We start from the raw sequence: 27361 nt of genomic DNA, 5'->3' as shown, positions 1-27361 counted from the left end.
TTCTTATTTTAAATATTCCTAAGGAAAGGCAGCCTCATAAAGTGGCTCTTAATATGTATTTTTTTCTTCAGTCTTCCCTATTTGTCATTTTAGCTTTAGACTTGCAGGAAGAATATTTGACTGTGTTTTTACTCCACTGCAGATAGCAAGAACTGGGGAAGGCTTGTCAGTGAGCCACGCGAAAACAGGTTCACTGACAGCCAGGTGGGACTCAGGGGGAGGGTTTATGTCTGAGTGCATCCTTGTGCTGACAGCGGCACATAGGTCTTTCTGAAAATTGAAAAGTACGCACTCATCTGACATGTTGAACTCCATTTCAACTCAGAATGCTGCCGCAGGGCATCTGAGCATTCAGAGCATTTTGCTATGCCCGTAGGTGCCCCTCAGCAGGTGGTGACTCAGATCATTCGAGGGCAGCCTGTCTCCACCGCCATCTCTGCCCCGAGTGCTGTTTCCTCGACGCCAGCGCAGAAGGGATTAACCTCCGGAACACCCAGCACAAACCTGCAGTCTTCGGCCTCACAGCCCCCGCGCCCCCAGCAGGGACAAGTGAAGCTTACCATGGCTCAGCTCACTCAGTTAACACAGGGCCACGTAAGTAATGCAGCTTCATTTTAACTTTTTCTTTAAGTTTTTAATTCCACTTCGTTAACATTCATTTTAATTACAGAGCGTGGTCATTTATTTTTTCTTGCAGTAGTTTAAATAAACATGTACTTGGGGCATCTGCGTGACTCAGTTAGTTAAGCATCCAGCTCTTGGTTTTGGCTCAGGTCATGATCTCAGAGACGGTGGGACTGATCCTTGGGGCAGGCTCCACACTCAGCGGGGAGTCTGCTTGAGATTCTCTCTCGCCGCCTCCTTTCCCTCCCCCTGCTGCCCCCACCTCCGTCAAATATATATAAAACAAAAGCAGCCATGTACTTATTCTCCGAAGTTTGCAATGCACTTTTTAAAGAAATGGCTGCTTCCTAGAGTCGAACAAAAATACTTCTCAAAGGAGAGATACAATGAATTTCAGTTATCTAGAGTCCTTAGACTGTAAACCAAAACAGCCAGATGGATAATCTTTTTAAGTACCAAAACATTACTAGTTGACCAGTTTCCATGGGAAAAATAAAATCGGACTATGTAAGTTGCTATCTTGTAAGATTGTTATCATTATTGGTTCTTCTAGTAGTAATCAGTTGAATGCAGTTCCTATAAAAATCCCAGGAGGGTTTTTTTTTTGTGGAACTTGACAGGCTGATGTTTAAAAATTTATGTGAGAGTGCAAAGGGGAAGGAAAAGCTGACAACACTTTTGAAGAACAGGAGGCTTTGCCCTATGTGATAACCTGATACTGGAACTTCTTATGATCCCTCCTTGTTAATAAAGAAAGGTACAGACAACAAAGACACACCAGTAGCCCAACAGAGAATACAGAAAGTGACCCATACATATGTGGACACTCATTCTATGATGGAGGTGTCATTGCTGGTCACTGAGAAAAGGATAGACTGTTCAGTAAATGGTGTTGGGACAATTAAGTTTACATGGGAAGCTGTGAAACTAGGCCACTACCTCACACATAAACTCAATTCCAGGAGGATAAAAGCCCTATCTATGAAAGGTAAAGCTATAAAACTTTCAGAAGATATGATAGAAGAAAACCTTCATAACCTAAGGCAGGAAAAAAAGGGCTTTCTTACTTTAAAAAAAAACACTAATGGTAAAGGAAAAGATTTGCAAATTCATCTACATCGAGAATAAGAACTTCAGGGCACCTGGGTGACTCAGTGGGTTAAAGCCTCTGCCTTTGGCTCAGGTCATGATCTCAGGGTCCTGGGATCAAGCCCTGCATCAGGCTCTCTGCTCAGCAGGGAACCTGCTTCCCCCTCTCTCTCTGCCTGCCTCTGCCTACTTGTGATCTCTCTCTGTCAAATAAATAAATAAAATCTTTAAAAAAAAAAAAAAAAGAAAGAAAAGAACTTCAGTTCGGCAAACATTATAAAAGTGAAAAGAGTGAGAAAATACAAATACTGTCAAATAAAGACATGAAGAATTACTAAAAATCAAGGAGGCAAAAAGAAAGTTCAGTTTAAAAAAAAAAAAAAGACAAAACCTTGAAGAGGAAAGTGGAAATCTAAATGTCCAAAATGAAAAAAAGTACTGAACTCTATTAGTAATGAGGGAAGTGCATATTAAAACTATGTACATAAGAGCTTGGTATAAATTAAAATGTCAGGATCAAGAATTGGCAAAAACATGAAACAAAATGAACTTTCATGCACAACTTCTGGTAGTATAAACTGGGTTAGTCATTTGGAAAACTCCTAGCATTATCTAGCAGAGTTGAGGATATGTGCATACACGTGTCCGGGAGGTAGTACATACAGAGTTTTTACTTCCTGGTCCCCATTTTGACAACAGTGTGGACATTAGCAACCTCCTGACTTTGTGTTAGCATTCCCTGTCTACACCCCAAGTGGACACAGACACACACCATGGGTCATCTGGTACATGGTGAAAAACTGAAACCAGGAGACCTGGGCGCCTCATTTTATCTTACCTTTAACTTGGTCTCTAACTTTGGGCAAGTGACTTGAGCTTTGTAACCTTGAATTTCTAATTAATGATAAGATCATAGTAATATTTTCTCTCCCTACTCCACAAAGTCACAAGTCAATCGTGAAGATCAAACAAGACAGTATCTATAAAGATGCTTTGAAAATTATAAAATAATATGATATATAATAATATGATATAAATAATCAGAATTTTGTGGAGGCATTAGCCATTTACCTCAGTGCCCTTATTTTATAGATTGGGGAAATTCAGGTCTGGAAGAGTAATACTACTTGTGGACAGATACCTGGCTGTCCATTTGGAGAGGTTGAACTGAAACTCTGGGTTGTTAGTTCATGTTTTTTCCACTATACAACATCAGTCTTTCCACATAAATATTCTTATTTTAGCTTAGATGAATTCCCTCTGATGCTGTTCAGTGCACATCCACATACATGTTTTCACTGTGTTACCACTGTAACATTATTTTACCACCGTAAAAGTGGTATACTTACAGATTGATGCCATGAACACTGCTTATATGTTGTCTGTTCTTCTCCACAGGGTGGCAATCAAGGTTTGACAGTAGTAATTCAAGGACAAGGTCAAACGACTGGACAGTTGCAGTTGATACCTCAGGGGGTGACTATACTTCCCGGTCCAGGACAACAGCTGATGCAAGCTGCCATGCCAAATGGGACCGTTCAGCGGTTCCTCTTTACACCTTTGGCAACAACAGCCACAGCAGCCAGCACCACCACCACCACCGTCTCCACTACAGCAGCAGGTAGAACGTGGGTTTACCAGCAATGCTGCATGTTCTTACTCCAGTGGCTGGGCTAATAGAGGGACGGGAGACCCACTGCTTATCTTTGGGGGGATGTGCCTCAAGCCAGTGAGCTTATGAGATGACTGACTGGTCACCCTCACAGAGTCTCTTATTCCTCCCTATCCTCTCCATTCCCCCCCTAAAAAATACAGAAAATTGGGGTGCAGAGCAAAAAAATAGTGGCTGTCATGGTAACTCTGCCCATACTTGCTTCTTTCCCAGCCTTGTAGGCACCGATTGAATCTTGCAGATAATCTCCGGGAGGCTGGGTCTGTCTGTCCAGCTCATAGCCTCCATCTGAGAGCTGCAGGTCCAGAACCACTTCGTTAGCCTGCTCCTGCAAGCTGCCCTCACCGTGCCGTAGGAGAAAAAGGAGGGTTTAGCATTAGCCTGTGCCAGAAGTCCTGGCTGATTTCCAGAGATGGCGCCTTGCTTTAAAACCCAGCGCTCTGGAGAGTTAGCAGCATGTGCGGAGGGCAGCCTTGAAGCAGGACCTGGCTCCCCAGTTAGGAGAATCCTAGCTCAGGTGCATTTGTGGAACGCATTTCTAAGGCATCAGTCTTCTATACTGCAATTCAGAATTCTCACCTTTAGAAAATCCCCTTCAAATTCTTCTTGACCAAGGTCCCATGTTCTAGAGTAATAGAAATATTTGGTCTTTCTTTTTCACAGGTACAAGTGAACAAAAACAGAGTAAATTATCACCCCCGACACAGGTGCAACAAGCCAAAACCGTGTCGCCAGCTCAGTCCTCAAGTGTGAGTCCTCCAGAAGCCCAGCCACAGACTGCTCAGCCTTCAGCTCAGCCCCAGCCCCAAACCCAGCCCCCGTCCCCAGCTCAGCCTGAAGTTCAGACTCAGCCTGAAGTTCAGACCCAAACAACTGTTGCATCCCATGTCCCTCCTGAAGCACAACCCACCCAAGCACAGTCTTCCAAACCCCAGGCCGCAGTACAGTGTCAGCCTCAAAGTCATGTCCAAGGACAGTCTCCTGCTCGCGTTCAAAGTCCACCACAGACTCGAATACGTCCATCGACTCCATCCCAAGTGTCTCCTGGACAGCAATCCCAGGTTCAGACTACAACCTCACAACCGATTCCAATTCAGCCACATACATCTCTTCCGATACCTTCCCAGGGCCAGCCACAATCACAACCCCAGGTACAGTCTCCAACTCAAACTCTTTCATCAGGACAGACGTTAAGTCAAGTTACTGTTTCATCCCCATCCCGTCCTCAGCTCCAGATACAGCAGCCGCAGCCCCAAGTCATTGCTGTGCCTCCGCTGCAGCAAGTCCAGGTTCTCTCTCAGATCCAGTCACAGGTTGTGGCTCAGATGCAGGCTCAGCAAGGTGGTGTGCCCCAGCAAATCCAGCTCCAGTTACCTATTCAAATTCAGCAAAGCAGTCCTGTGCAGACTCACCAGATTCAGAATGTGGTTACAGTGCAGGCAGCCAGTGTGCAAGAGCAGTTGCACAGGGTTCAGCAACTCAGGGATCAGCAGCAAAAGAAGAAGCAGCAACAGATAGAAATTAAGCGGGAACACACCCTCCAAGCTTCTAATCAAAGTGAAATCATTCAGAAACAGGTAAAGTTATTAAGTAAAAGCAGCATGTTCAGTAGCTTGAATGGTTGTGCTGTGCAGTAGACCTAGTGTTGGCTGTGTTAGGTTTCCGACATGATGAGACAAAAGGCATTGATGGTTCAATTTAGAAGCAGCACTGGATTGCCGAGGAGTAACGAAAGACTACCGTGGCTTGGAACTCTTGGTTGGATGTAAACAATCAGTGCTTATTAGAAGAACTACCTGTATTCCAGGAGAACTAAGATGGGAAGAATGGAGTTAGGAGGTTCAGTACCCCTGAATACAAAACTTGAAGGTCTGCCCGAGCGCAAAGCCACTTTAGGCGCCATAGCCCTTTGTTTGAAGTTATTTGCAATTGTCGCTCCTTAGTTTGCATGTAGGCCAAGCAAATTATAGACAGTGGGAACTCATTTGCATTTCTAACCACACCCTCGTAAAAAGGTTGACGTCCTGCTGTTCGGTAGCTTAAATAAAAAGTGGCATCCTCCAGTAGCGGCTTAGCTAAGTAATAAGGCCATTTAGAGGAGTTAGAGTTATTCTACTTAAAGTGAAGTCACACGTATAAGACCCTGTAGCATCACTGGAGAAAACCGTCTTTGCATCGACAGCCTTATGTGAGGCGTTTGAGTGTGGATTTCAAGTGTTCCCAAGTCAATGAGACCTGCGTTCAGTTCCGGGGTCTTCCATTCAGTCTGTGAAACTCATCTCTCCCTTCTGAGCTCTATATCCTCATTAATAATCCCTCTCTTTCCAGCCATACAGGATTATTGTAATGATTGAATGAGGTCATGTATGTGGAAGCATTTTTTATTCTTTATTGGGATGTGTTCAATGTATAGCATTGTATAAATTCAAGGTGTACAATATGTTGATTTGATAGACTCATACTTGGAATATGATCGCCATTGTGGCGATAGTCAGCACCTCTGTCACATCCTAGGAGCATCATTCCATTTTGGGGGGGAGTAGTTCAGACCTGGTCTCTTAGCACGTTTGGTGATTCTAATACAGTGTGGTTAGAAGCACTTTTTTAAACAACAAAGGGATTTTAAACGTGTATGGTAATATTCTTATAACTTGATGTCATGTATATGTTCAAATGCATCATTACCCAGCTTTTACTATTGTGTAGTCTGTAAATTGAGAATTATCACAATGTCTATCTTTATCCGAATCTCTGTGTAAAGTGGGATGGGGAAGGAGGGGAAATAATCTGAAATTGATTCCAAGGAAGAGAGCGTAATGTTAGAAAAAAAATGGCTGTTGGAGAATCCTAGCTGGGTAAAAATTACAGCTTATAGTGCTTAATCTCAAACAAGTGAATTGGGTTTTTCATGTCTCAGAATCTCTTCTATAAAATGATCCCCTTCAGGGTTATTAGGAGGACTCATTGAGGTAATGTCCAGTGCTTACTTAGCACAGTGCCCAGTACACGGTAAGCACCCAGGCCATATTGTTGTAGCTCTAATCTTATTTGTATTAGGATATAAAATTCTTACCGTTTCTTCGGGAAACATACACGTGCTCAGATTTCTGCTGTTGTTTTCTGTATACCAACTTGCAGTCATTATATAAAATATGCACTTTGGGATTTTGTTCTGTCCTGAAGGTGGTGATGAAGCATAATGCTGTAATAGAACATTTAAAGCAGAAAAAGACCATGACTCCAGCCGAAAGAGAAGAGAATCAAAGGTAGGGAGAAATGTTAAAACCCAGGAACACAGCGACTCGTTGAATACCAACCTTTCCTCTTTAGCGTGCACATGCTCAGGAGATCTGAGGTTACAGTTGTTGTTGTTTTTTAAATCTTGGCTGAAGTTCGTTAAATGAGAACACTTGGCACTACTAGCTGTTCATAACTGGTTTGAATCACTCCTTGAAGCTTACCAATCATAGAAAGTTTGTGTATCAACCATAGAGATAGAGAAAAATGATTTCTTAAGCCATTTCAGACTGAAATGCCCAGCATCACATGGATTGTCTATTTCTCTCTAGAATGATTGTGTGTAACCAGGTGATGAAGTATATTTTGGATAAGATAGATAAAGAAGAAAAACAGGCAGCAAAAAAACGGAAGCGCGAAGAGAGCGTGGAACAGAAGCGTAGCAAGCAGAATGCCACCAAGCTGTCTGCGCTGCTCTTCAAACACAAAGAACAACTCAAAGCGGAGATACTAAAAAAGCGAGCGCTCCTGGACAAAGACCTACAGATTGAAGTGCAGGTAAGAAGGTATTTCCTTTCCTTCTGTGTCCAACATGTAGCATTTAACTTTATTCTTTTCTTTTTTCCCCCTGCAACTTTGGTTAAGCTTTAAATGTCAGCTTGTGTCTAGAACTTAACATTTTTGTACAGAGAATAAAAACAGTGGGACATGTGTCTTTTGAAACAGGACAGAGGTTTTATATCTGAAGGTATGTTGTAATCTCTAATGTAGCCACTACAAGAGGTCAGTCTATCGATTTAAAGAAAAACATTTTGAGAACCCTCTTGGGGATAGATAGCTTTTATGCTCTATGACATAGTCTCGCCAGTAGTTACCAGGAGCCATGTTTCTTGAGAAAGGTAGACCAAGAACTGCAAACTAGTGTTGGAAGAATGGAAAATAAAGAGTTGCCCATTAAATAAGGCACTTCCTCCTTAACATGTAACTGATCGTGTAGACATTGCTTATCCTCTGTTCCCTTAGGGGATTTATTGAAAAATGAAAGAGAACATCTATTCATATATATTTGAACAGCTTCGTAAAGAGAAGTAGGCTATTTAAAGCATCCCTAGAAGTACCTTGTATATTTTAAGAAGATGAGAAATATTTTTTTAAAAACTTATCAGCCCACAAACCAACATTACACAACTCTGAGACATGAGGGATCTTCCCACGAAAGTCAGAAACCAGATGACATTGTCAAAAACCAACATCATTATTCATCACCTCCAAAAATTTCTAGTGCATTAAGTCAAGAAAAGAAAAAAGGAGATAAAATTCTTACTGTATATGGTAGGATTATTATATCAAAACCCCAAAAGAAAAATTTTATTAGAGATTTCAGTGAGGTGGTCACACACGACATGTTGAGACTACAGGCACTGCAAAAAGTGTCAAACAAAAGAGCCAATTCATAGTAGCAAATATTACCCCTCACCTTTAGATCTGCTTCAGATCAAAAATTCTAATGTTCATAAGGAAACCACAGAAATAATAGATGAAAACAAAATTGTCATTTTTGTGATCTCAGGTTGGGGAAAACCACTTTTGCGCATTGCAGATTTCAGATGTCACAAAGGAAAAAGATTTGATGACAAAAGAAAAAGCTTTATATAGGAAGAAAGAAAATACCATAAACAATATTGAAAAACAGGTAACAAACAGGAAAAAAGTTTTGTGACATTGATGACAATTAGTATTACTAAAATTTAAAGAGTAAGGTCTTACTGACCTTACCGACTTAAGGTCAGTAAGAAAACGATGAATATCACTTAACTAGATAAGGAGAATCCTATCACAATATATACATATAATGTATACTTTAAATACCTTGCAATTAAAGAGAAAAGAATACTCTAGTACAAGAATGTGTAAGACATACAAATAAGCAGTTTTCAAATTTAAAAATGCCAAGTACCGGGGCACCTGGGTGGCTCAGCGGGTTAAAGCCTCTCCCTTCGGCTCAGGTCATGATCCCAGGGTCTTGGGATCGAGTCCCACGTCAGGCTCTCTGCTCAGCAGGGAGCCTGCTTCCCTTCCTCTCTCTCTGCCTGCCCCTCTGCCTACTTGTGATCTCTCTCTGTCAAATAAATAAATAAAATCTTAAAAAAAAAAAATGCCAAATATCAGTAAACATATAAAAAGATAGTCAACCTAGGGATGCGTGGGTGGCTCAGTTGGTTAAGTGCCGGATTCAGCTCAGGTGATCTTAAGGATCGAGCCCCACGTTGGATTCCCTGCTCAACGGAAGGCCTACTTCTCCCTCTCCTTCTGCTTGTGCACTCTTTCTGTCAAATAAATAAAATCTTGGGGGGGGGGATTTTTTAAGAAAAGGATAATCAATCTAAATACTAAGGAGTGAAATGAAAAGACTTTCTAGAGAAAATATCATGTATTTCTGGAAAATATTACATCAGTGTGTAGCAAAAGACTCTAAAATGTGGATATTCTGATACTCCATAATTTCAGTTCTAGAAGCTCATCTAAGAAACAGGCAAGATACATGAGCAAGGGCATAATGAATGCCAATCATTATAACAGAAATTTGGAATCAGTCTGAAATCCACAGAGAAGAGATTAGTAATCAGTATTTCTCAACAAAAGTACCAGGCCTTTTCCACAGGCCAGATTTTTACATATTGTAGAAAGTATAAGATTGGGTACTAAATGCTATTATCATCGCCTTCAACCCAAGAAATGACCTTGTCTCCTCCACCTACATTTTTACATACTTGAGGCAACAGCACCACCCTCAGCTGGGAACCACTGGATTAAATACATTTGGGAGTGTCCACACAGTGGACTTCCATTTTAACAAAAGGGTGTGCGTAGGATTGGTCCTTTTTGCTTTTAATTCTTTGGGGAAATTCTCAGTGATAAATGCCTAAATGAAAAATTCAGGTTGCAGAATCGTATATATAATGTGACTTATCCATTCAGTTCACTCAGCAGCTATTTATTTAACATCTAACGTGTGTCATATGCTATTCCCACTCCATGTTCTGCTAATAGTCTGTATTCTTTACATATAAGTAAATAAATTGGACATGTACATTCAGATGTCTTTCAAAGTAATTAGCTTGGCCAACAAGTAAAAATAATGTGTAAGTCAGTGTGCCCCCCTCCAAAGATGACCATTTTAAAATAATTTTTAGAATATATCTTGTATATATTATTTTTAATAGATATATTCTTGTATAAATATAATTTATACAGAAATACAATCACACTGGAGACAACGTATACTGAACATTTTTCTGCATTCATTATACTTTATAGCCATTTAAAAATATATTTTTTTAAGATTTTATTTATTTATTTCACAGACAGAGATCACAAGTAGGCAGAGAGGCAGGCAGGGAGAGGGGAAGGCAGGCTCCCCACTGAGCAGAGAGCCCGATGCAGGGCTCGATCCGAGGGCCCTGGGATCATGACTTGAGCCGAAGGCAGAGGCTTTAACCCACTGAGCCACCCAGGCGCCCCGATAAAATAATTTCTTATTAAGTTAAAATAATTTCTTATTAAATTAAACCTTCATTTAGCTCTTTCAACGTCTCAGACACAATTATTACAAAGTTTTTGTCAAAGTTCTATAAAATTGCATTTGGAATGAATTCAGATTCAGTTATTTATTCTCTTTTTTCAAGAGAGTGGGAGCGGGTTCGTGGGGTGCAGAAGAAAAGAGAATCTTAAGCAGCTTTCATCCCAGCACAGAGCCCGATGTGGGGCTCCATCTCACAGCTCTAGATCATGACCTGAGCCAAAGTCAAGGGTCAGACACTCAACCAGCTGAGTCACCGAGGTGCACCGCATCCGCACTGAAGTGAGAGTTTTCTTTTTGTTTCCTCTCTGGAGGCCCAGCAGACCAGTCAACCCTTCCATCAAGCCGGGAGCCTGCTCTTGAGGCCCACTCCCACAAAGCATGCGAGTCCCCTTCTCTCTGCAGAAGCAGGTTGTTGTTGGGCTTCCACCTCCTAGTTCTGATTCTGGAATCACGCAGGTCTGCAGTTTTAGCCCTGTGCACAGTTTTGTGTTTCCATTTCATAGAGACGTTTATATCTTACTCAAGCGTGGGTCTGTCTTTTCAGTCTTCTCCGTTTTATATTTTACTATCATCGGTATGTTCCTGGAACAGGGGATCAAAGTGTGTAAGCACTGTAACTTTTTTTTTCTTCATGTGACTTCTGTGCCCAGCATGGGGCTCAGACTCACAGCCGTGAGGTCAAGAGTCGCCTGCTCTACCAGCTGAGCCAGCCGGGCACCCCACCCCACTACACCATCTTGATCTTTCTAAAATCTATTTCATTATGTTATAAACACATCATATTAACTGGGAAAATGGCACCCACAATTTACTTTCTTCCCTCAGAAGAAGTTTAGACTTTATTTTTAAAGAGAGAAAGGTTGGGGCACCTGGGTGGCTCAGATGGTTAAGCGTCTGCCTTCGGCTCAGATCATGATCCTGAGGTCCTGGGACCAAGCCCCACATCAGGCTTCTGGCTCAGCAGGGAGTCTGCCTCTCCCTCTCCCTCTGCCTCTCTCCCTGCTCGTGCTCTCTCCTTCTGCATCTTTCTGTTGCAAATAAACAAATAAAATCCTTAAAAATTAAAAAAAAATTATCAAAGATTTCTTTTAAAAAAGCAACTTCAGGAGCGCCTGGGTGGCTCAGTGGGTTAAGCCTCTGCCTTCGGCTCAAGTCATAATCCCAGGGTCCTCGGCTCTCTGCTCAGTAGGGAGCCTGCTTCTCCGTCTCTCTCTGCCTGCCTCTCTGCCTCCTTGTGATCTCTGTCTGTCAAATAAATAAACAAACAAAATCTTTTAAAAAAGAGCGAGAGAACGGTTGCTGAATAGTCATACAGCTTTACCTTCTCACAAGACTATCTAGATGTTAGATAGAAAAATTCATTAAACCAAGACCATTCAGCTTTTTTTTTTTTTAAGATTTTATTTATTTATTTGAACAGATAGAGATCACAAGTAGGCTGAGAGGCAGGCAGAGAGAAAGAGGAGGAAGCAGGCTCCCTGCTGAGCAGAGAGCCCGATGTGGGGCTCGATCCCAGGACCTTGGGATCATGACTGGAGCCGAAGGCAGAGGGTTTAACCCACTGAGCCACCCCGGTGCCCTGACCATTCAGATTTATTTGTTAGAATTTTGTGATGTTTACAGGGGTGCCTGGCTGGCTGAGTCACTGGAGTATGCGACTGTTGATCTCTTAATCTCGGGGTGAAGTCCGGGCCCACATTGGATGTAGAGATTACTTAAATTTGTGTGTGTGTGATGTTTAAAAGCTTGGTCATAGCAGTGACTTATTCACACCAAGTTTATACATGGATGCCAATGACGATAGCTTTTTTTTCTCTAGGGAAATAAGCATTTCAAAGAATAAGTTGTAGCACTAGGTAACAGAGGTGTGTCTATAAAGTATTTCACATGAAGAGAAGTAAGGACATTTATTTATGTCAAAATGTGTATTGCTAAAATAGCTTTCCCTGCATTCTTCAGTTCTAGACATAGGAGCATAATAAACAAGGCAAGTCTGTCTCTCACTCAGTTTTTGGGCTGGTCAAAGATCACATCTTGAGTGTCATGTTCAGTTCTTGGTGGGTCTCGCTCCAAGGACGAGACAGAGAACAGCCGGAAGGAAGCAGTCAGTGGGTGAGGACACTTGAATCCCATTCTGAGCAACAGCTGAAATAATCAAGACACAACACGGGCAAGCCAGGAGGGCTATTGTTTTCAGAAAATTGGTCATCTTTCTGTCAGATCTTCTTTGAAGATAGCAGCTTTCCAGTTGTTGCATAATCTTCCCTTTATATTTCTCGTGGATTTGATTGGGTTCAGAGTATGGTTAGGACACTCCAGTGACTCCCCTCCCTCACACTAGGCTGAACTGTGGAGCTGCTCCGACAAGGGAGGTAAGGCAAGAAGGAAGGTCATGTAAAGTCCTCTGATCACGTGCACTGACCAAAGTCGCGCATTTACATTAAGTCCAATGACAGTCTTGCATTGTCTTTAATTGACAACAGGAAGAACTCAAGAGAGACTTGAAAATTAAGAAAGAGAAAGACATGGTGCAGGCAACAGCCGTGGCGGCCACCTCGCCTGCAGCGCCGCCTGCGCCTCCAGCCCCTCCACCTTCACCCCCGCCTCCGCCTCCCCCGCAGCACACAGGCCCCCTGGCCACGGCCACGGCCACGGCCACACTGCCTGTGGCTTCCCAGAAGAGGAAGCGAGAAGAAGAAAGAGACTCAAGCTCCAAGTCCAAGAAGAAGAAAATGATCTCTACTACCTCAAAGGAAACTAAGAAGGACACAAAGCTTTACTGTATCTGTAAAACGCCTTATGATGAATCTAAGTGAGTAGATCTTTTCGGGCTCTAGTTTATTTTCTTACAAGTTTAGCTGTTAAATTTCCAGTTGCGAAGAAAATGAGTGTATTGGTAGCAATGTCAATGAAAGTAGTTGAAAGTAAGGGTAATGATGTTTTGTCTGTGGTCTTGTAGCTGATGTTCTTAAACTTGACACTAGAGAAGTAAAAATTTTTGTATTTTACGTGTTCATGATTCATGTTTGTTCTTCATCGTATTCTTTTCTGTCAAAAACAAGCTTTCTGTTGCTCTTTTGCTTTCTCCTCTTCTCTCTGGATTAACTCCAAATCAATTAGTAATGTTGTCTGGAGAAGGAGGTCTTTTATTACTGCTGCCCAAAGCTGAGAGCAGCCTTTCTGGAACCTGTTCACGACCTTATGATTACATCAAATCTTAGCCACTATCTGATATGAATGGTGCACAAGGTTTCAAGTTTGAGTGGTTTTGGTTTTTTATTGTTTAATTTTAAGCAATTCTATGTTTTTGGTATTGTAATACTGACAATATTATTTTTGTCAAAGTTCCCACTTTCTTCTTGGGGACAAATGCTAGAGTGTTCTTTTCACTCAGTCTTCAAGAATGACACTCAAAAATGTGATAATAAAGCATGGCAGCTGGAAGCTGTTTTTGGCTGTTGTGACTTGTATTTGGTGATATATACAAGATTTTAAAAACACTAATCCATGAATGTAGTTTCATTTTTTGTTATCATTATCATTCAATGAAGTATTTAGCTTTCATTTTGAGTATTTAAATGTAGGCCAGCTTTTTAAAGTCAAGGTTAACTAGTGCTTTTTGCAGTAACCAAGAAGTTTGTGCTAAAAATATATGATTATTTAGGGTTAGCCATGCTTAATATCTACCTTCAGTGGATGCCTAATCAATTTATAAAATAAAATAGTGATCTTTTCAATCACGTTTTTTAAGTTGCAACTTTGAAGCTGCATTGGCGGTGCTATTTAAAATTATAACCAGGTGCTAGATCAACACTTTCTATTGCTAGATTTAGCTGTGTGTTGAATTAAGCACCTCAGTTTTGGCGTCTTCCCTTTTCATTGTCGTTATTGGAAATGACAGATAATGTGGAAAGTGGGGCCCTGCTAACTGATTTTGCCTTTAGTCTAAAACAAGCGTGCCTCCCTTTAAGCACAAGAATACTCAGCGATTTATAGAACAAAACAGAACATGATTTACTTTCTTTACAAAAATATCTGCTTATGGACTTCATTTAAATAATTAGACTTCTTTGGCTTATTTAAAATATTCAGATCACAGAGATTCATCTCACACACGTTTTTGTCATACTTACGCTGCCTAAAATGAGGCATGCATGAACATGTCCTCATTCTACTGTGATCGCCTCATCGTCTCGTGGGTATTTCCTATTTTTCAGTTTGTTGTTACTAAAATTTCAATAGGCCAAGTTCATCCACTCCCTGTTGTAGTCGGGATGAGTTAGTGTTTTTTAGGAGTATTTTGTAATCTCTTGTACCAAACTAGGCTGGTTTGGGAATCTAGTGAGAGTGACTAACACTTGAAATTCAAGTCGTGAGCTCACTTAAAGAATACATTGCCTGCCATCCAGTGAGGGCCACATCCAGAAACACCCTGAAGGCCCAGTCCCTAATGAAAATCATGCAGGAGTCTCACTTCCCAAAATAAAAAAATTAGTGGGACTAGGATGAACTACACAGTCCTGTATCATTACTCCTTTACATTCAGATGGCACTTTAGTTTGAGGACCAGTTCCATTTCTCCAGGTGAATTTACCAAGAAAGACTTGGGTAGAACCACATCAGCAAGCCAGTCAGATCCCTTAGGGGTCCACACTAATTCTTGCTGTGATTTTTACACGGCGTTCCTACATCGCACTGCCAGCACTTTGAGATACACTCTGTGTTTGTCGTAGAGATGCTTCTCATTCATTCTGTCATTTGGGATCTTACATTACAAAAGCCTTGAGGTTTAACTGCATGTGCTTACCCTCAGTTACGTACCCGTAGCACCCCAGCTCGCCAATTACTTGCTGTCTTGGCTACCTGTTCCCATACCACACTCCACACTGTGTCTCCCCCGTTTTGAGTTGAAGCAGTTCTTTACCAGGTAATTAACCTTGTCACTCTCCACATTGTCACATACATTACATTGAAAAACTGGTCCTTGTAATCTGTTATAATTAAATTCCCATATTAATTTAGAAAACTTAGTAGAAATTGAATACCACATATACTTTTCTTAGATTTCTTCTTCATACCACATTTTGACCATTTATCTTCTACACCTGGCTGACGTGCATGTTCCTTGTAGTGTAACTTCTTGGTGTTTGCGCTTTGCTTTGTTTTCAAATTTAAACTGTGAGATACATTTTCAAACCTATCTAAGAAATAGCCCTGAATTTGAAATGGCTTCTGTGGCATAGGTTTGACAGATGTAAGTCTTTGATTCTTTGGCTTTGGTTTTTGTGCCTGTTACAGTTTTATACACATTCATTAAGAGGGAGACATTACCATCAGTGTGTTGTTTATTTTTTCAAATTCCAGTATGTTTTTAAAGACCCATATTTCACTAAACAGTGTATTTGTTGAAATTGATGTGAGTGATTTTATGTTTCTACACTTGATACAGTGTCAGATGCTGTAGTTTGCCAGGAGTAGAATGGTCGGATGCAGGATGTTTAGCTGACTCATTGCAGAAAGTAATCCTATAAGAAAGTGAATCAGGACAGGGAAGACAGATTTAAGTATCTTGCAGCTCAAAATGACAATTACATTGTCATTTTCATTGTGAATACTTTTAGGTTCTATATTGGCTGTGATCTTTGTACTAACTGGTATCATGGAGAATGTGTTGGCATCACAGAAAAGGAGGCTAAGAAAATGGATGTGTACATCTGTAATGATTGTAAACGGGCACAAGAGGGCAGCAGTGAGGAATTGTACTGTATCTGCAGAACACCTTATGATGAGTCACAGTGAGTTCTGATAAGAGCATCATATTTAATAATTTAGGAAGCCAAATTGCTCTGACTGGTTACTTATTTATTTTAAAATAAAAAGCAAGATCTTTTTCTGCATATATTATACACTTACATTACAAATTCCTTTCCAATTTTTTTTCTCTTTTTTTCCCTCTTTACCTCCCCTTCAAAATTTATGTTGCTTCACAGTGAATGTTTGAGATGCATTGGGGGAAAATATCGTTTAATGGTCGACTTGATTCTTCAATATGTAACATAGAAATTAATGAGATTAAAATAGCCTGACTTGTCTGGACTTTATCAGTGTTTGAAATGGCGCTTTATTGTAGGTTAGGGGTTAAAAAAAAAAAAAAACACACTAATTTGGGTATAATTTCTGAGACTCTGTTATTAGCTTATAGGATTCTGAACTCCCAGTTGGGTGGCCAGTACCAGCTTCCCATTTGATACAGTACTAGTTGAAAGATTTTTGGTTTATTTTGTTTAGAGCTTTAAAGTCAATTAAATATTTTGCATTTTTCTTCGTATTAATTCTCCACTATTACAGTGTTCTTTTTTGCTTTCTTTCTTTCTTTCTTTCTTTTTTTTTCTTTTTTGGTAAAGATTTTATTTATTTGACAGAGAGAGACACAGCGAGAGAAGGGGAGTGGGAGAGGGAGAAGCATGCTTTCCGCCGAGCAGGGAGCCTGATGCAGGCCTGATCCCAGGACCCTGGGATCAAGACCTGAGCCGAAGGCAGACACTTAACAGCTGAGCCACCCAGGCGCCCCTACACAGTGTTCTTAATAAACTTTTATTGCTTGTTCTTAACATCAGAAACACTAAATTAACACAGTTGAATGCCAAGCTGCAAAAGTATTAAAACAGTTGTAATACTAAAACTATTTTATACGCAGAGTTAGAATCTTTTCAGGTGCATGTTTTAGTGTTCTTTAAAATAAATTGTGTAATGCGATCCCATCTGTTTTGAACTCACATTTCCATTTCGGATCTTGCAGATTCTATATTGGCTGTGATCGGTGTCAGAATTGGTACCATGGGCGCTGCGTTGGCATCTTGCAGAGTGAGGCAGAGCTCATTGACGAGTATGTCTGTCCACAGTGCCAGTCAACAGAGGATGCCATGACAGTGCTCACACCGCTGACAGAGAAAGATTATGAGGGCTTAAAAAGGGTGCTTCGTTCTTTACAGGTGAGAAACCGCTCTGTGCGCAGCGTTGGAAGAGGAAGTCAACCAGCGTGACTTTGGAGACGTTTCTAGGGTTCGAACCTTCCAGTCACAGAGTCTGTGATTATTTCCTGACTCCTGGCTAGCCTAGTGAAGTACTCCAGACTTCAGTCCTTCACATGCCGATTTCATGAGGTTAACCGTCTCCACACAGGAACACAGTTGTTGATCTAACACTCGGTTTTAAAATGACTCACTTTGTTAACCTAGATTTAATTTTTAAAGACAAGTTTACCTCACCACTGTAGATTGAAAAGCAATTTGATTAAATTCTAGGGAGGGGGCACCCGGGGAGCTCCATCAGAAGAGCATGCGACTCTTGATCTTGGGGTCGTGAGTCTGAGCCTGCCTTGGGTGTAGAGATTACTCAAAAATAAAATCTTTAAAGGAAAATACAGATTTTAAAAAAAGAACTGAAAAGAGAACAGTGGTCTCAGTATGTGGATGAAGTTATTTAATAGCGTGCCTCTGTCACCTCATTATCAGTGGGAACCATTCCACACTTGGAACCTCTTCCCTCCAGCTATACAGGTAGCAGGTTATCACGTAGGGATGAGAGTACAAGCTTCCGACTTCTATGCTAGTGCTCCACCCGCCCCAGCTGAGGTCCTCAGCCCACCCTTCGAGAACTCTTAGTACAAGGTATGCTCACCCGAGATGACTGATGACTAGAGTGAAGCTCCAGTATAAAATAATTATAAAATAATTTCATCTCTCAGGTTTAAACTGACTTCTGGAGTTTAGGGGTTGATTGATACAGTAACTCAATTGGGAAACTTAAATGAAATGAATATTTCCACCTGACAATAATGTTGTTTTCTGCCCCCTCCCCCTTATAGGCCCATAAGATGGCCTGGCCTTTCCTTGAACCCGTGGATCCTAATGATGCACCAGATTATTACGGTGTTATTAAGGAACCTATGGGTAGGTACTGGAGTTGAATATGGAGTGTTTTCAGATATCTCAGCAGTTACTTATCATCCATGAAACTGGTATATTGTGAGGATATGTTGAGCAAGGCGGGTGGAAGAATAAATTGGCATGGTAACTTGTAGGATAAGTGGGGATTGTGTACAAAAGTTTAAATCTGCATTCCCTTGGACCCAGCAATTTCATTTCCTAGGATTTATATGTGCACAAGTATGTTATTCATCGCAGACTCTAAGTCCAGAAAAACCAGAAATGAGAGCAGGGGCCATCAGTAAATCTGTAGAGGAACAGCTGAATCAGATGATACGTGAGCAGAGTACCATGCAGCTGATAAAAGATGAATGAAATCCGTGCACAGATCAGGGTCTGTCTGAGCCTCTCATCACTCTCTGTCACCTTTTCCTCATCTTTTCCTGAAGGAAAGCACGTTTGGTGGGCCCGAGTAGAGAGCAAAGAGACTATACCCTTATTTCCCACGACAAAAAAAAAATGGTAATAAGTAACAGCCACAAGTGATTGTATTGTGATGAACAGTTTCAGGTGCTTGTGCTAAAAACAGTTTATCTGCAAATGAAATTATAAAAATTAAAATGTAGTTAAAGCTTTTAAAATTGCCAAAGTAAGAATTAGCTCCAGCTGTTGAAAGTAGTTCAAAAGCCAGCTAAGCATTATTTTTTTTCCAAAGATTTTATTTATTTATTTGACAGAGAGAGATCACAAGTAGGCAGAGAAGCAGGCAGAGAGAGAGGAGGGGAAACAGGCCCCCTGCTGAGCAGAGAGCGCGATGCGGGACTCGATCCTAGGACCCTGAGATCATGACGCGAGCTGAAGGCAGTGGCTTAACGCACTGAGCCACCTAGACGCCCCGCATTTTTTAAATGGGAAGGATTTTACTGTGTATTTGAAAGTTGCTAAGAGAGTTACCTGGAACGTTCTCATCACAAGAAAAAAAAAGACTTTTTTACTGTATGTGGTTGGCAACAGGTGTTAATTAAACTTATTGGGCAATCCATCACTTTGCAGTATATTGATATACCAAGTAATTATGTTGTACACCTAAAACTGATACAGTGTTATATCTCAATTTTTTTAAATGAGAAGGGTTTGTATTTGATGCAGCTTCAAAGAGGGGGAGAAAACATGAAGGGGAAATAAGTGAAACAGTTAAAACTAAAATAAACAAGTAGCCGTTACCTCTGTTCTGATGTCAAAGGTAGAAGAAGCTAATCTGTGTACATATTTTAGATTTGTATAATCTCTTTGGAGAGAGTATCTGGGGATATTTATTTAGACAGATAATTCTGCTTCTAAACATCATAGAAAATCTAGGAAATAAAGAAAAGAAGTAAGAAAAGATAGAATGTACCTTTATCTTTTCCTCACTGAATCCCATTTTGGTGTGCTCTGTGTGTGTATGTATGTGTGTGTATTAAAATTGAGACCATATGATTTGTTTGAGGGGCACCTCAATGGTTCAGTAAGGGAGGCATGGGACTCTTGATCTCAGCGTGTGAGTTTGAGCCCATGTATAGAGATTATTTAAATAAATAAACTTAAAAATATATTTGTGTCATCATCTGTTTAACAAACATTTTCCTGTGTTGTTAACCTTCAATAACATGACTTTAAGGGCTTTCAGTAATCTGTGAATTGAATCTACCTTTACTTATTTAACCATAATTCTTTTTTTTTTTTTTTAAGATTTTATTTATGTATTTGTCAGAGAGAGTGCACAAGCAGGCGAAGTGGCAGGGAAAGGCAGAGAGAGAAGCAGGCTCCCTGCTGAGCAAGGAGCCCGATGTGGGACTCGATCCCAGGACACTGGGATCATGACCTGAGCCGAAGGCAGCGGCTTAACCCACTGAGCCACCCAGGCGCCCCCATAATTCTTTTCTTAAAGAGCTGGATCATTTTCTGTCCTTTTTTTCCCCTCCTCCTTTTTTTTTAATACCACCAAAATGTAAACAGCCTGTTATGTAGTAGGTGTGTACACAAAGATAATACAGATCTCCAAGACACAGTAGTGAAAGGAGAATCAAAGTCACAGAAAAATACCTGGGTTTCAAGCAGCAAACAATTCTGTATTTTCTAGGCCACATAATTGTATTTAGAAATGCAGAGAAGATACGTACAAAGATAGAGGCTAAGTTGAAGATTGTAGTTTCTTTTCAGGGAATGAGGGAGCCAACAAGATTAGCAGCTTTTATGTATTTTCTTGAACAGAAGTAGGGTTATATGAATAGACCATGTTTTATAACATACTTTATAAACTTCTCAGTACATTTTTTCATACCGCGTGAAAATATGTGGTCTTAGACCTACATCGTTGTTATTCGTATCCCACTAAAGTAATTTATTTAATCACCCCCAATTAATGGGTTTTTCACTTGTGTGCAGTTTTTGCTGCTATACACAACACTTCTGCGAACATCTTTGTTTATGCATTTGCCTGCACTTGTTTTCTGAGAAGAAATTCCTAGAAGTAGATTTTCTAAGAGTTAGAATTTCTGAGTCAAAGGAATATGTATATACTTTTTAGGCTTTTGATAAATATTTTCAAATATCACTTCTGCAAATTGAACCAGTTTCCAGTAACAGCATGTATACGTATCCTTCCCTCTCTACTCTTGAAAACACTGAGTATTACACTTTTGAGAGGAAACATTTTATTTGAAAATATTTATTTCAAAACGATGTGTTTAGTATACAGGTGTTATAGAGGTGCAGTAAAATATAAAATGTCTTACCACTCATACTCTTACTTGGAGGTAATTGTTGAAGATAGGCCGATGTGTTATTTTTAATTTCTGCTAACTTGGATAAAGAAAGTGGTTCTTTGGCTTTGCATGACTTCAGTAACTAGTGATGTGTACTTATTGTCTGAATTTTATGTGAGTTTCCTATTTATGTATTTTGTGGTTTTTTTCTCTAGATAATCATACTGTCACTGTTCCTTAACGGGCTCTTTTATATCACAAGGACTGACTTAGGTGGCTCAGTCAGTTGGGCATTGGATTCTTGATTTCAGCTCAAGACTTGGTCTCAGGGTCATGAGATCAGTGTGAAGCCTACTTCAAAATGAAGTCCTATACTGATTTTTTTTTTTTTTTTTTTTTTTTTTTGAGAGAGAGAGAGTGAATGTGTTAGCCCAGGGAGGGGCAGTGGGATAGGGACAAGCAGACTCTGCTGAGCGCAGAACTCAACACTGGGCTCAGTTCCATAACCCTGAAATCATGAAGTGAGCTGAAATCAAGAGTCGGACATTAACCTGCTGAGCCACCCAGGCACCCCAGCAGATGATCATTTTTAACACTCTTGGATTTAAATCTATTCACCATTATAAATTCTGCTTCTGGAGTCATACTTTAGTCCTCTGCTCTTCCCCAGATTTATACTCAGTTATATGTTCTCCTAGATCGTTCTTTCTGGTTTTTTTGTTTTGTTTTTTGAGAGAGAGCAAGTGCACAAGCGGGAGGGAAGGGAAAGGGAGAGAGCATCTCAAGCCGACTCTGCATCGAGCCCAAAGCCTGATGGGCGGCTCTGCACCACAGTCCTGAGATCATGACCTGGGCCAAAACCAAGATTCATACACTTAACAGACTGCCACTCAGGTGCCCCTCTAGTAATTTCTTTTTAATGGCTGTCTCATTAAGTTGGAACCACAAAATGTCCAAGCACTATTCACATACATTATTAAAATTAGCCAGGCAGGAAGCACGCAGAACTTAAGTGCTATATTAAGTGTTTACTCTTTCCTGTACAGCTTGCTGGACCTACTGCACACAGCAGGTGTGCCCAAGCCTTGCTTAAAATTTCATCAGGCTAGGAGCATGTTTGCAGATGTTTTTTCCCTTATCTACATAAACTGGAACTATCAAAGATGGGTGTGTGGGTGTGTTAAGATATATATAACAGGTAAAAAAAAAAATACAAAAAAAGACCAAAAAAAAAGATATATATAACAGGGATACACACACACACACACACACACACACACACACACACACACATATATATATATATATATATATATATATATATATATATATATATATATATATATAAAAACCGGGGTAGCCTTGGTGGCTCAGTTGGTTAAGCATCTAACTCTTGATACTGGGTCATAATCTCAGTGTTGTGAGATCGAGCCCCATGTCAGGCTCCATGTTCAGCCGGCATCTGGTTCCTCCTCCTCCATCTCCCCCTGCCCCTCCTCCTGCTTGCACTTTCTCTCTTTCCCTCTCTCAAATAAATAAATTGTAAAAAAAAAAAAAAAAATTATATATATATATATATAACAACTGTTTAATATGCACAGTTCAATGATTAATCACATTCACAATGTTGTGTCTTTTAGTACCTTTTATTTTTTACTTTTTTAAAAGATTTTATTTATTTATTTGACAGAGAGCAAAATCAGAAGTAGGCAGAGAAAGGAGGGAAGTAGGCTCCCCACTGAGCAGAGAGCCCAATATGGGGCTCAATCCCAGGACCCTGGGATCATGACCTGAACTGAAGGCAGAGGCTTTAACCCATTGAGTCACCCAAGTGCCCCTTTTAGTGCCTTTTAACCATTTTCACTGTTGTCCTTAAATTTTGATCCACCTAGAATTATTTTGGCATTAGTGTGAGGTAGAATTTTTTCTTCAGATATGTAGAAGGTTGCTTCAACCCACTTTATTAAGGAATTTTTTTTTCTTCTGCTGCTTATTTGAAATGACATCATCAATATACATACAGTTTTTATACTGAATGCAGTTAGGTTTGTGCCCGGTTTGAGTACGGCTCCATTACTGTTGGTGTCGTCCTGCACGTGCCACACTGTCCATTATCGCAGCTTTATATGTTTCATGTCTGATAGATTAACTTCTCTTCTGCTGCTTTTGTTGTTCAGTGTTTCTTAGATATACTTAAGACTTGAAAATCATTTTCTCAGGACACCTGCTTGGCTCAGTCGTTTGGGCAGCTGACTCTTGGTTTCGGCTCAGGTCCAGATCTCAGGGCTGTGAGATTGAGCCCTGTGTCAGGCTGCGTGCTCAGCACCAAATCTGCTTGAAGATTCTCTCTCCTGCCTCTCCCCCAACTGGCAGACACCCACTCTCTCTCTCCTTCTCTCTTTCTCTCGCTCTCAAAAAAATCTTTAAAAAAGTCATTTTCTCAAATTCCAAAATAATTATTGAGATTTTTTTAAAGATTTTATTTATTTATTTGACAGAGATCACAAGTAGGCAGAGAGGTGCCCCTAATTATTGAGATTTATTTAGAACTGTTACCTGTGAGTTTGTCAGTCCTGGATTGACTTGAGATCACCAGCTTTTTATGTAAAATTATATATGGAGGGCACCTGGGTGGCTCAGTGGGTTAAGCAACTGCCTTCAGCTCAGGTCATGATCCTGGAGTTCTGGGATCGAGTTTCGCATCAGGCTCCCAGCTCTACGGGAGTCTGCTTCTCCCTCTGACCTTCTCCCCTCTCATGCTCTCTCACTATCTCTCTTTCAAATGAGTAAATCTTCAAAAGAAAAAAATTGTATATGGAATTTTCCTTCAACCACAACTTTCTCCTAGGATGTAATGTTCTTACAGGTAGATTTAGTGCAGTATATTCAAAAGCACTTAACCTGTGTGCTGCCTGAATTATTTTAGTAATTTCGGCATACTACCTGTACTATTAACGTACTATTTTTATTCATATCAGCTAATATTTTTCCCTTTATTTTAAGAAGACATTTTACGTCCTTGCCACCGTGTTTAGTCAGTATCACTTGTTACCAATATACAGTAACAATAAAAATAATGAAAAAATTATGTTATTAAAATCGAATACAGATACACAGATACCACAAAACTACAAAGATTTTTTGTTTGTAATTTTGGATTCCCTCTTTCTCTTTGTACATGTAGTGTATATACGTAATTGCTCGCATGTAAAAATGTACTTAGATGTGTGTTGATGGTGTTGGTGTAGCTTCTTTTATTTCAACCCAGCTGAATAAAGGGCTATTTTCTGTAGTTAACTGAATATAAAAGTACCTTCTTAACAGTAGCCAAGATTTATATTTTAAAATCCCCAATCAAAAACAAAATTGGAGAAGTGCTCCTGTTTTTTTCATGAATTATTAAGTAGTTTCCATTGGTGAATCAGCTTCGTTTCCTGGACTGTTTGTGCAGGAAATCTGTATTCTTGTGAGTCAGAACCGTGGGCAAGATTTACATTGGATCGACCTTAAAGCTTTGAAAATGTTTTTACGTTTTGTGTTTTTAAGACCTTGCCACCATGGAAGAAAGAGTACAAAGACGATATTATGAAAAGCTGACGGAATTTGTGGCAGATATGACCAAAATTTTTGATAACTGTCGTTACTACAATCCGAGTGACTCGCCTTTTTACCAGTGTGCGGAAGTTCTGGAGTCCTTCTTTGTACAGAAATTGAAAGGGTTCAAGGCTAGCAGGTGAGCATGTGTCTTAGTGTTCGAAAGTAATCCAGTTCCTCAAATTCTGTGCTGTTTTGTCTAGGGATGTAGTGCTGTTTATGGTAAATTTGAACCTTGAAATCAAGAATCTTGAAGGAAAAAAAAAAAAATCAAAACTCTAGCATTATGATATACCGCCAAGGACAAGAAGACGAACTCATTATGAGAAATTGTTGAGTTTGTGATTTGCTTAAAATTTAAAAGTAATTTTTTAAAATAAAACACTTATCAGATGCGTGTGGAATGTGAGGTGCTGTGGGGCAGGAGCGCCCGCTGGCTCGGTCAGTGGAGCTTGCGACCCTTGATCTCAGGGTCACGAATTTGAGCCCCACATTGGGCCTAGAGTTTACTTAATACAATTTATTTATTAATTTAAAGAAATGCCGTGGGGCCCTTACAGAGGTAGTAGTAAGCCCAAGCCCTTGCCCATATTGAGTTTGCGAAAGGATAAAGATGACTGTTGAGGAGGGTAGAGTAAAGGGAAGTCCGGGAACAGGGGTTTAAGTACTTTCTTAATTTATGTTTGCTGTAACTTTGAAGTCATAAAATGGTTTATTCCTGTGGATATTTTTCTGTGGGCAACACTAGACCTTTCCTTTGACCCTCCCGTGTCTGAACTTCAGTCCCTGCTTTTCAAGCCCATGACTTCCTTCCTTCCAACAGAAGCCCCTTCTCCATCTGGTGATAACTGCTACCCCTCGAAGCCCTGAGACTCACGGGTCCCACCCGCCATCCACCAGCTCGCACGCTTGACCCTCCCTAGATAGTCAGACTGGGTAGATCTTGGCTAGTTTGGGACCTGGCCATCTCTCTTACCTAGTGGGCTCTGCATACCAAAGTGTAAGAGGCGGCGCTCAGCTTCATTATTTTCCTCTCAGGACAGTCCATAGGGTGTTGTCTCTGTCCTTGTCCTGCAGCAAGGTAGATCAAGAGCTGTGTTTAAGCATCCCTTTACATAGACTAAAGGTAAGGGACAAGCTCAGGAATCAAAAAATGTAGGCAAGGAAGGAAGGAAACCAGGTAGGTAGGCAGCCTCTAGACCAAGGACAAAGAGATTTTACAAAATCTGTAATACTTTCCCATTTGTATCATCTTCTGTTAAACCATTAGCTGTAAAACCTAAGGTGGAAGAGGATTTACTCAACATGGTGAAGCCCCTAGTAAAATAATAATAAATAAAAAGGGATGCGGGCTGCCTGGGTGGCTCAGTCAGTTGATGCCGCCTTTGGCTCAGGTCATGATCCCAGGGTCCTGGGATGGAATCCCGCATCAGGCTCCTTGCTCGGCAGGGATCCTGCTTCTCTCTCCGCCTCTGCCTGCATGTGTGCTCTCTCTCTCTCTCTCTGACAAATAAGTAAATAAAATCTTTAAAACAAACAAACAAACAAAAAAGAAATTAAAAAGTATGAACTCAGAATAAGAAAAGAATACGGTAAAAGCTGGTTAGCTGATGAGGTTTTTGTTGTTTTTTTTTAAAGGTTGCTTAGGTCCACAGCCCTGTCACCCTAAAGTTGTGGCTCTCGATGGGGATAATTTGCCCATAACCATACCCCCCACAGGATACTTAGCAGTGCATGGAGACATTTTTTTGTCATACTGAGAGGTGGGAAGTAGTGCTGCCATCTAGTAGGTAGAGGTCAGAGATGCTACTAAACATCCGCAGTGCCCAAGACAACCCCCGCAGCAAAGAACTCTGCAGCCCCTGAATGTCAGTAGTGTTGAGACTAAGTAGCCTTGATCTAAGGCAACACCTGCCAGTCAGCCCCGCACGCATACATAGATAGGGCTCTGCAGGCACCTGTCTCATCCCTTAACTTACTTTTCTTTCTTTTTTTTTTTTTTTTTTTTTAAGATTTTATTTATTCGACACAGAGAGACACAGCAAAAGTAGAAACACAAGCAGGGGGAGTGAGAGAAGGAGAAGCAGGCTTCCCACTGAGCAGGGAGCCCAATGCGGGGCTCGATCCCAGGACCCGGGGATCATGACCTGAGCTGAAGGCAGACGCATAATGACTGAGGCACCCAGGCACCCTTAACTTAGTCTTAAGTGTGAACAGCCAGCAAGGGATGGCCGGAGGTATAAGGAAAGCTTGCAGTGTAAAAGAGAAAAGTCAAAAGTATAGCAGAAGAATGAATTCCAGAGAAAACAAAAAAGAGAACTTGAAAAAGACAAAGCAGGACTCTCGGTCATGTCCCAAGAGAAATTTTAGAAGGTAATTGAGTTTAAGGGCGCCTGGCTGGCTCGGTCTGTAGAGCTTGCAATTCTTTTCTTTTTTTTTTTTTTTTTTTTTTTTTAGATTTTATTTTTTTATTTGACAGAGAGAGATCACAAGTAGGCAGAGAGGCAGGCAGAGAGAGAGAGGAGGAAGCAGGCTCCCTGCCGAGCAGAGAGCCCGATGTGGGACTCGATCCCAGGACCCTAAGATCATGACCTGAGCTGAAGGCAACGGCTTAACCCACTGAGCCACCCAGGCGCCTGAGCTTGCAATTCTTGATCTTGGGGTCAAGGCCCACATTGGGGGTAAAGTTTATTTAAAAAAAGAAGAAAAAGATCTTGAATTTACAAAATGACTCACAGGATTTTTAGGAATAAAGGAAAATCAGAAAGAGTGGCTAGGAAAAACAAATCTATAAGAATCTAAACTATAAGCCGTGGAAGTTAAAAGCGAGAAGTTTCTCAATGCAAAGAACAAAAAGACAAGTAGATGAAAAATTATGAAAGGAAAA

The 27361-nt window shown here is 40.6% G+C and overlaps 1 protein-coding gene across 16 annotated transcripts in view; it reads left to right on the top strand.

The window, feature by feature from the left end:
- Nucleotides 1-27361, top strand: part of BPTF (bromodomain PHD finger transcription factor) — a 158773-nt gene that overhangs the window by 127774 nt on the left and 3638 nt on the right. For 7 of the 16 annotated variants that reach the window (XM_013054521.2, XM_013054520.2, XM_013054519.2 and 4 more), the window contains 10 exons: nt 377-594; nt 3112-3337; nt 4049-4962; nt 6569-6651; nt 6955-7180; nt 12689-13017; nt 15827-16000; nt 17005-17197; nt 18073-18157; nt 24427-24613. In XM_013054521.2, the coding sequence (XP_012909975.2) occupies nt 377-594; nt 3112-3337; nt 4049-4962; nt 6569-6651; nt 6955-7180; nt 12689-13017; nt 15827-16000; nt 17005-17197; nt 18073-18157; nt 24427-24613 (2635 nt within the window). Of the gene's footprint in view, nt 1-376; nt 595-3111; nt 3338-4048; nt 4963-6568; nt 6652-6954; nt 7181-8192; nt 8589-10308; nt 11096-12688; nt 13018-15826; nt 16001-17004; nt 17198-18072; nt 18158-24426; nt 24614-27361 lie in introns of those variants that run through there. The other 9 variants (XM_013054518.2, XM_045080922.1, XM_013054522.2 and 6 more) reach the window with 7 other exon arrangements.

The sequence above is a fragment of the Mustela putorius genome, unplaced genomic scaffold, assembly GCF_011764305.1.
Source record: "Mustela putorius furo isolate JIRA1106 unplaced genomic scaffold, ASM1176430v1.1 tig00000487_pilon_pilon_pilon, whole genome shotgun sequence".
Classification (NCBI taxonomy): domain Eukaryota; kingdom Metazoa; phylum Chordata; class Mammalia; order Carnivora; family Mustelidae; genus Mustela; species Mustela putorius.
This window is presented reverse-complemented; position numbering and strand designations above follow the sequence as displayed.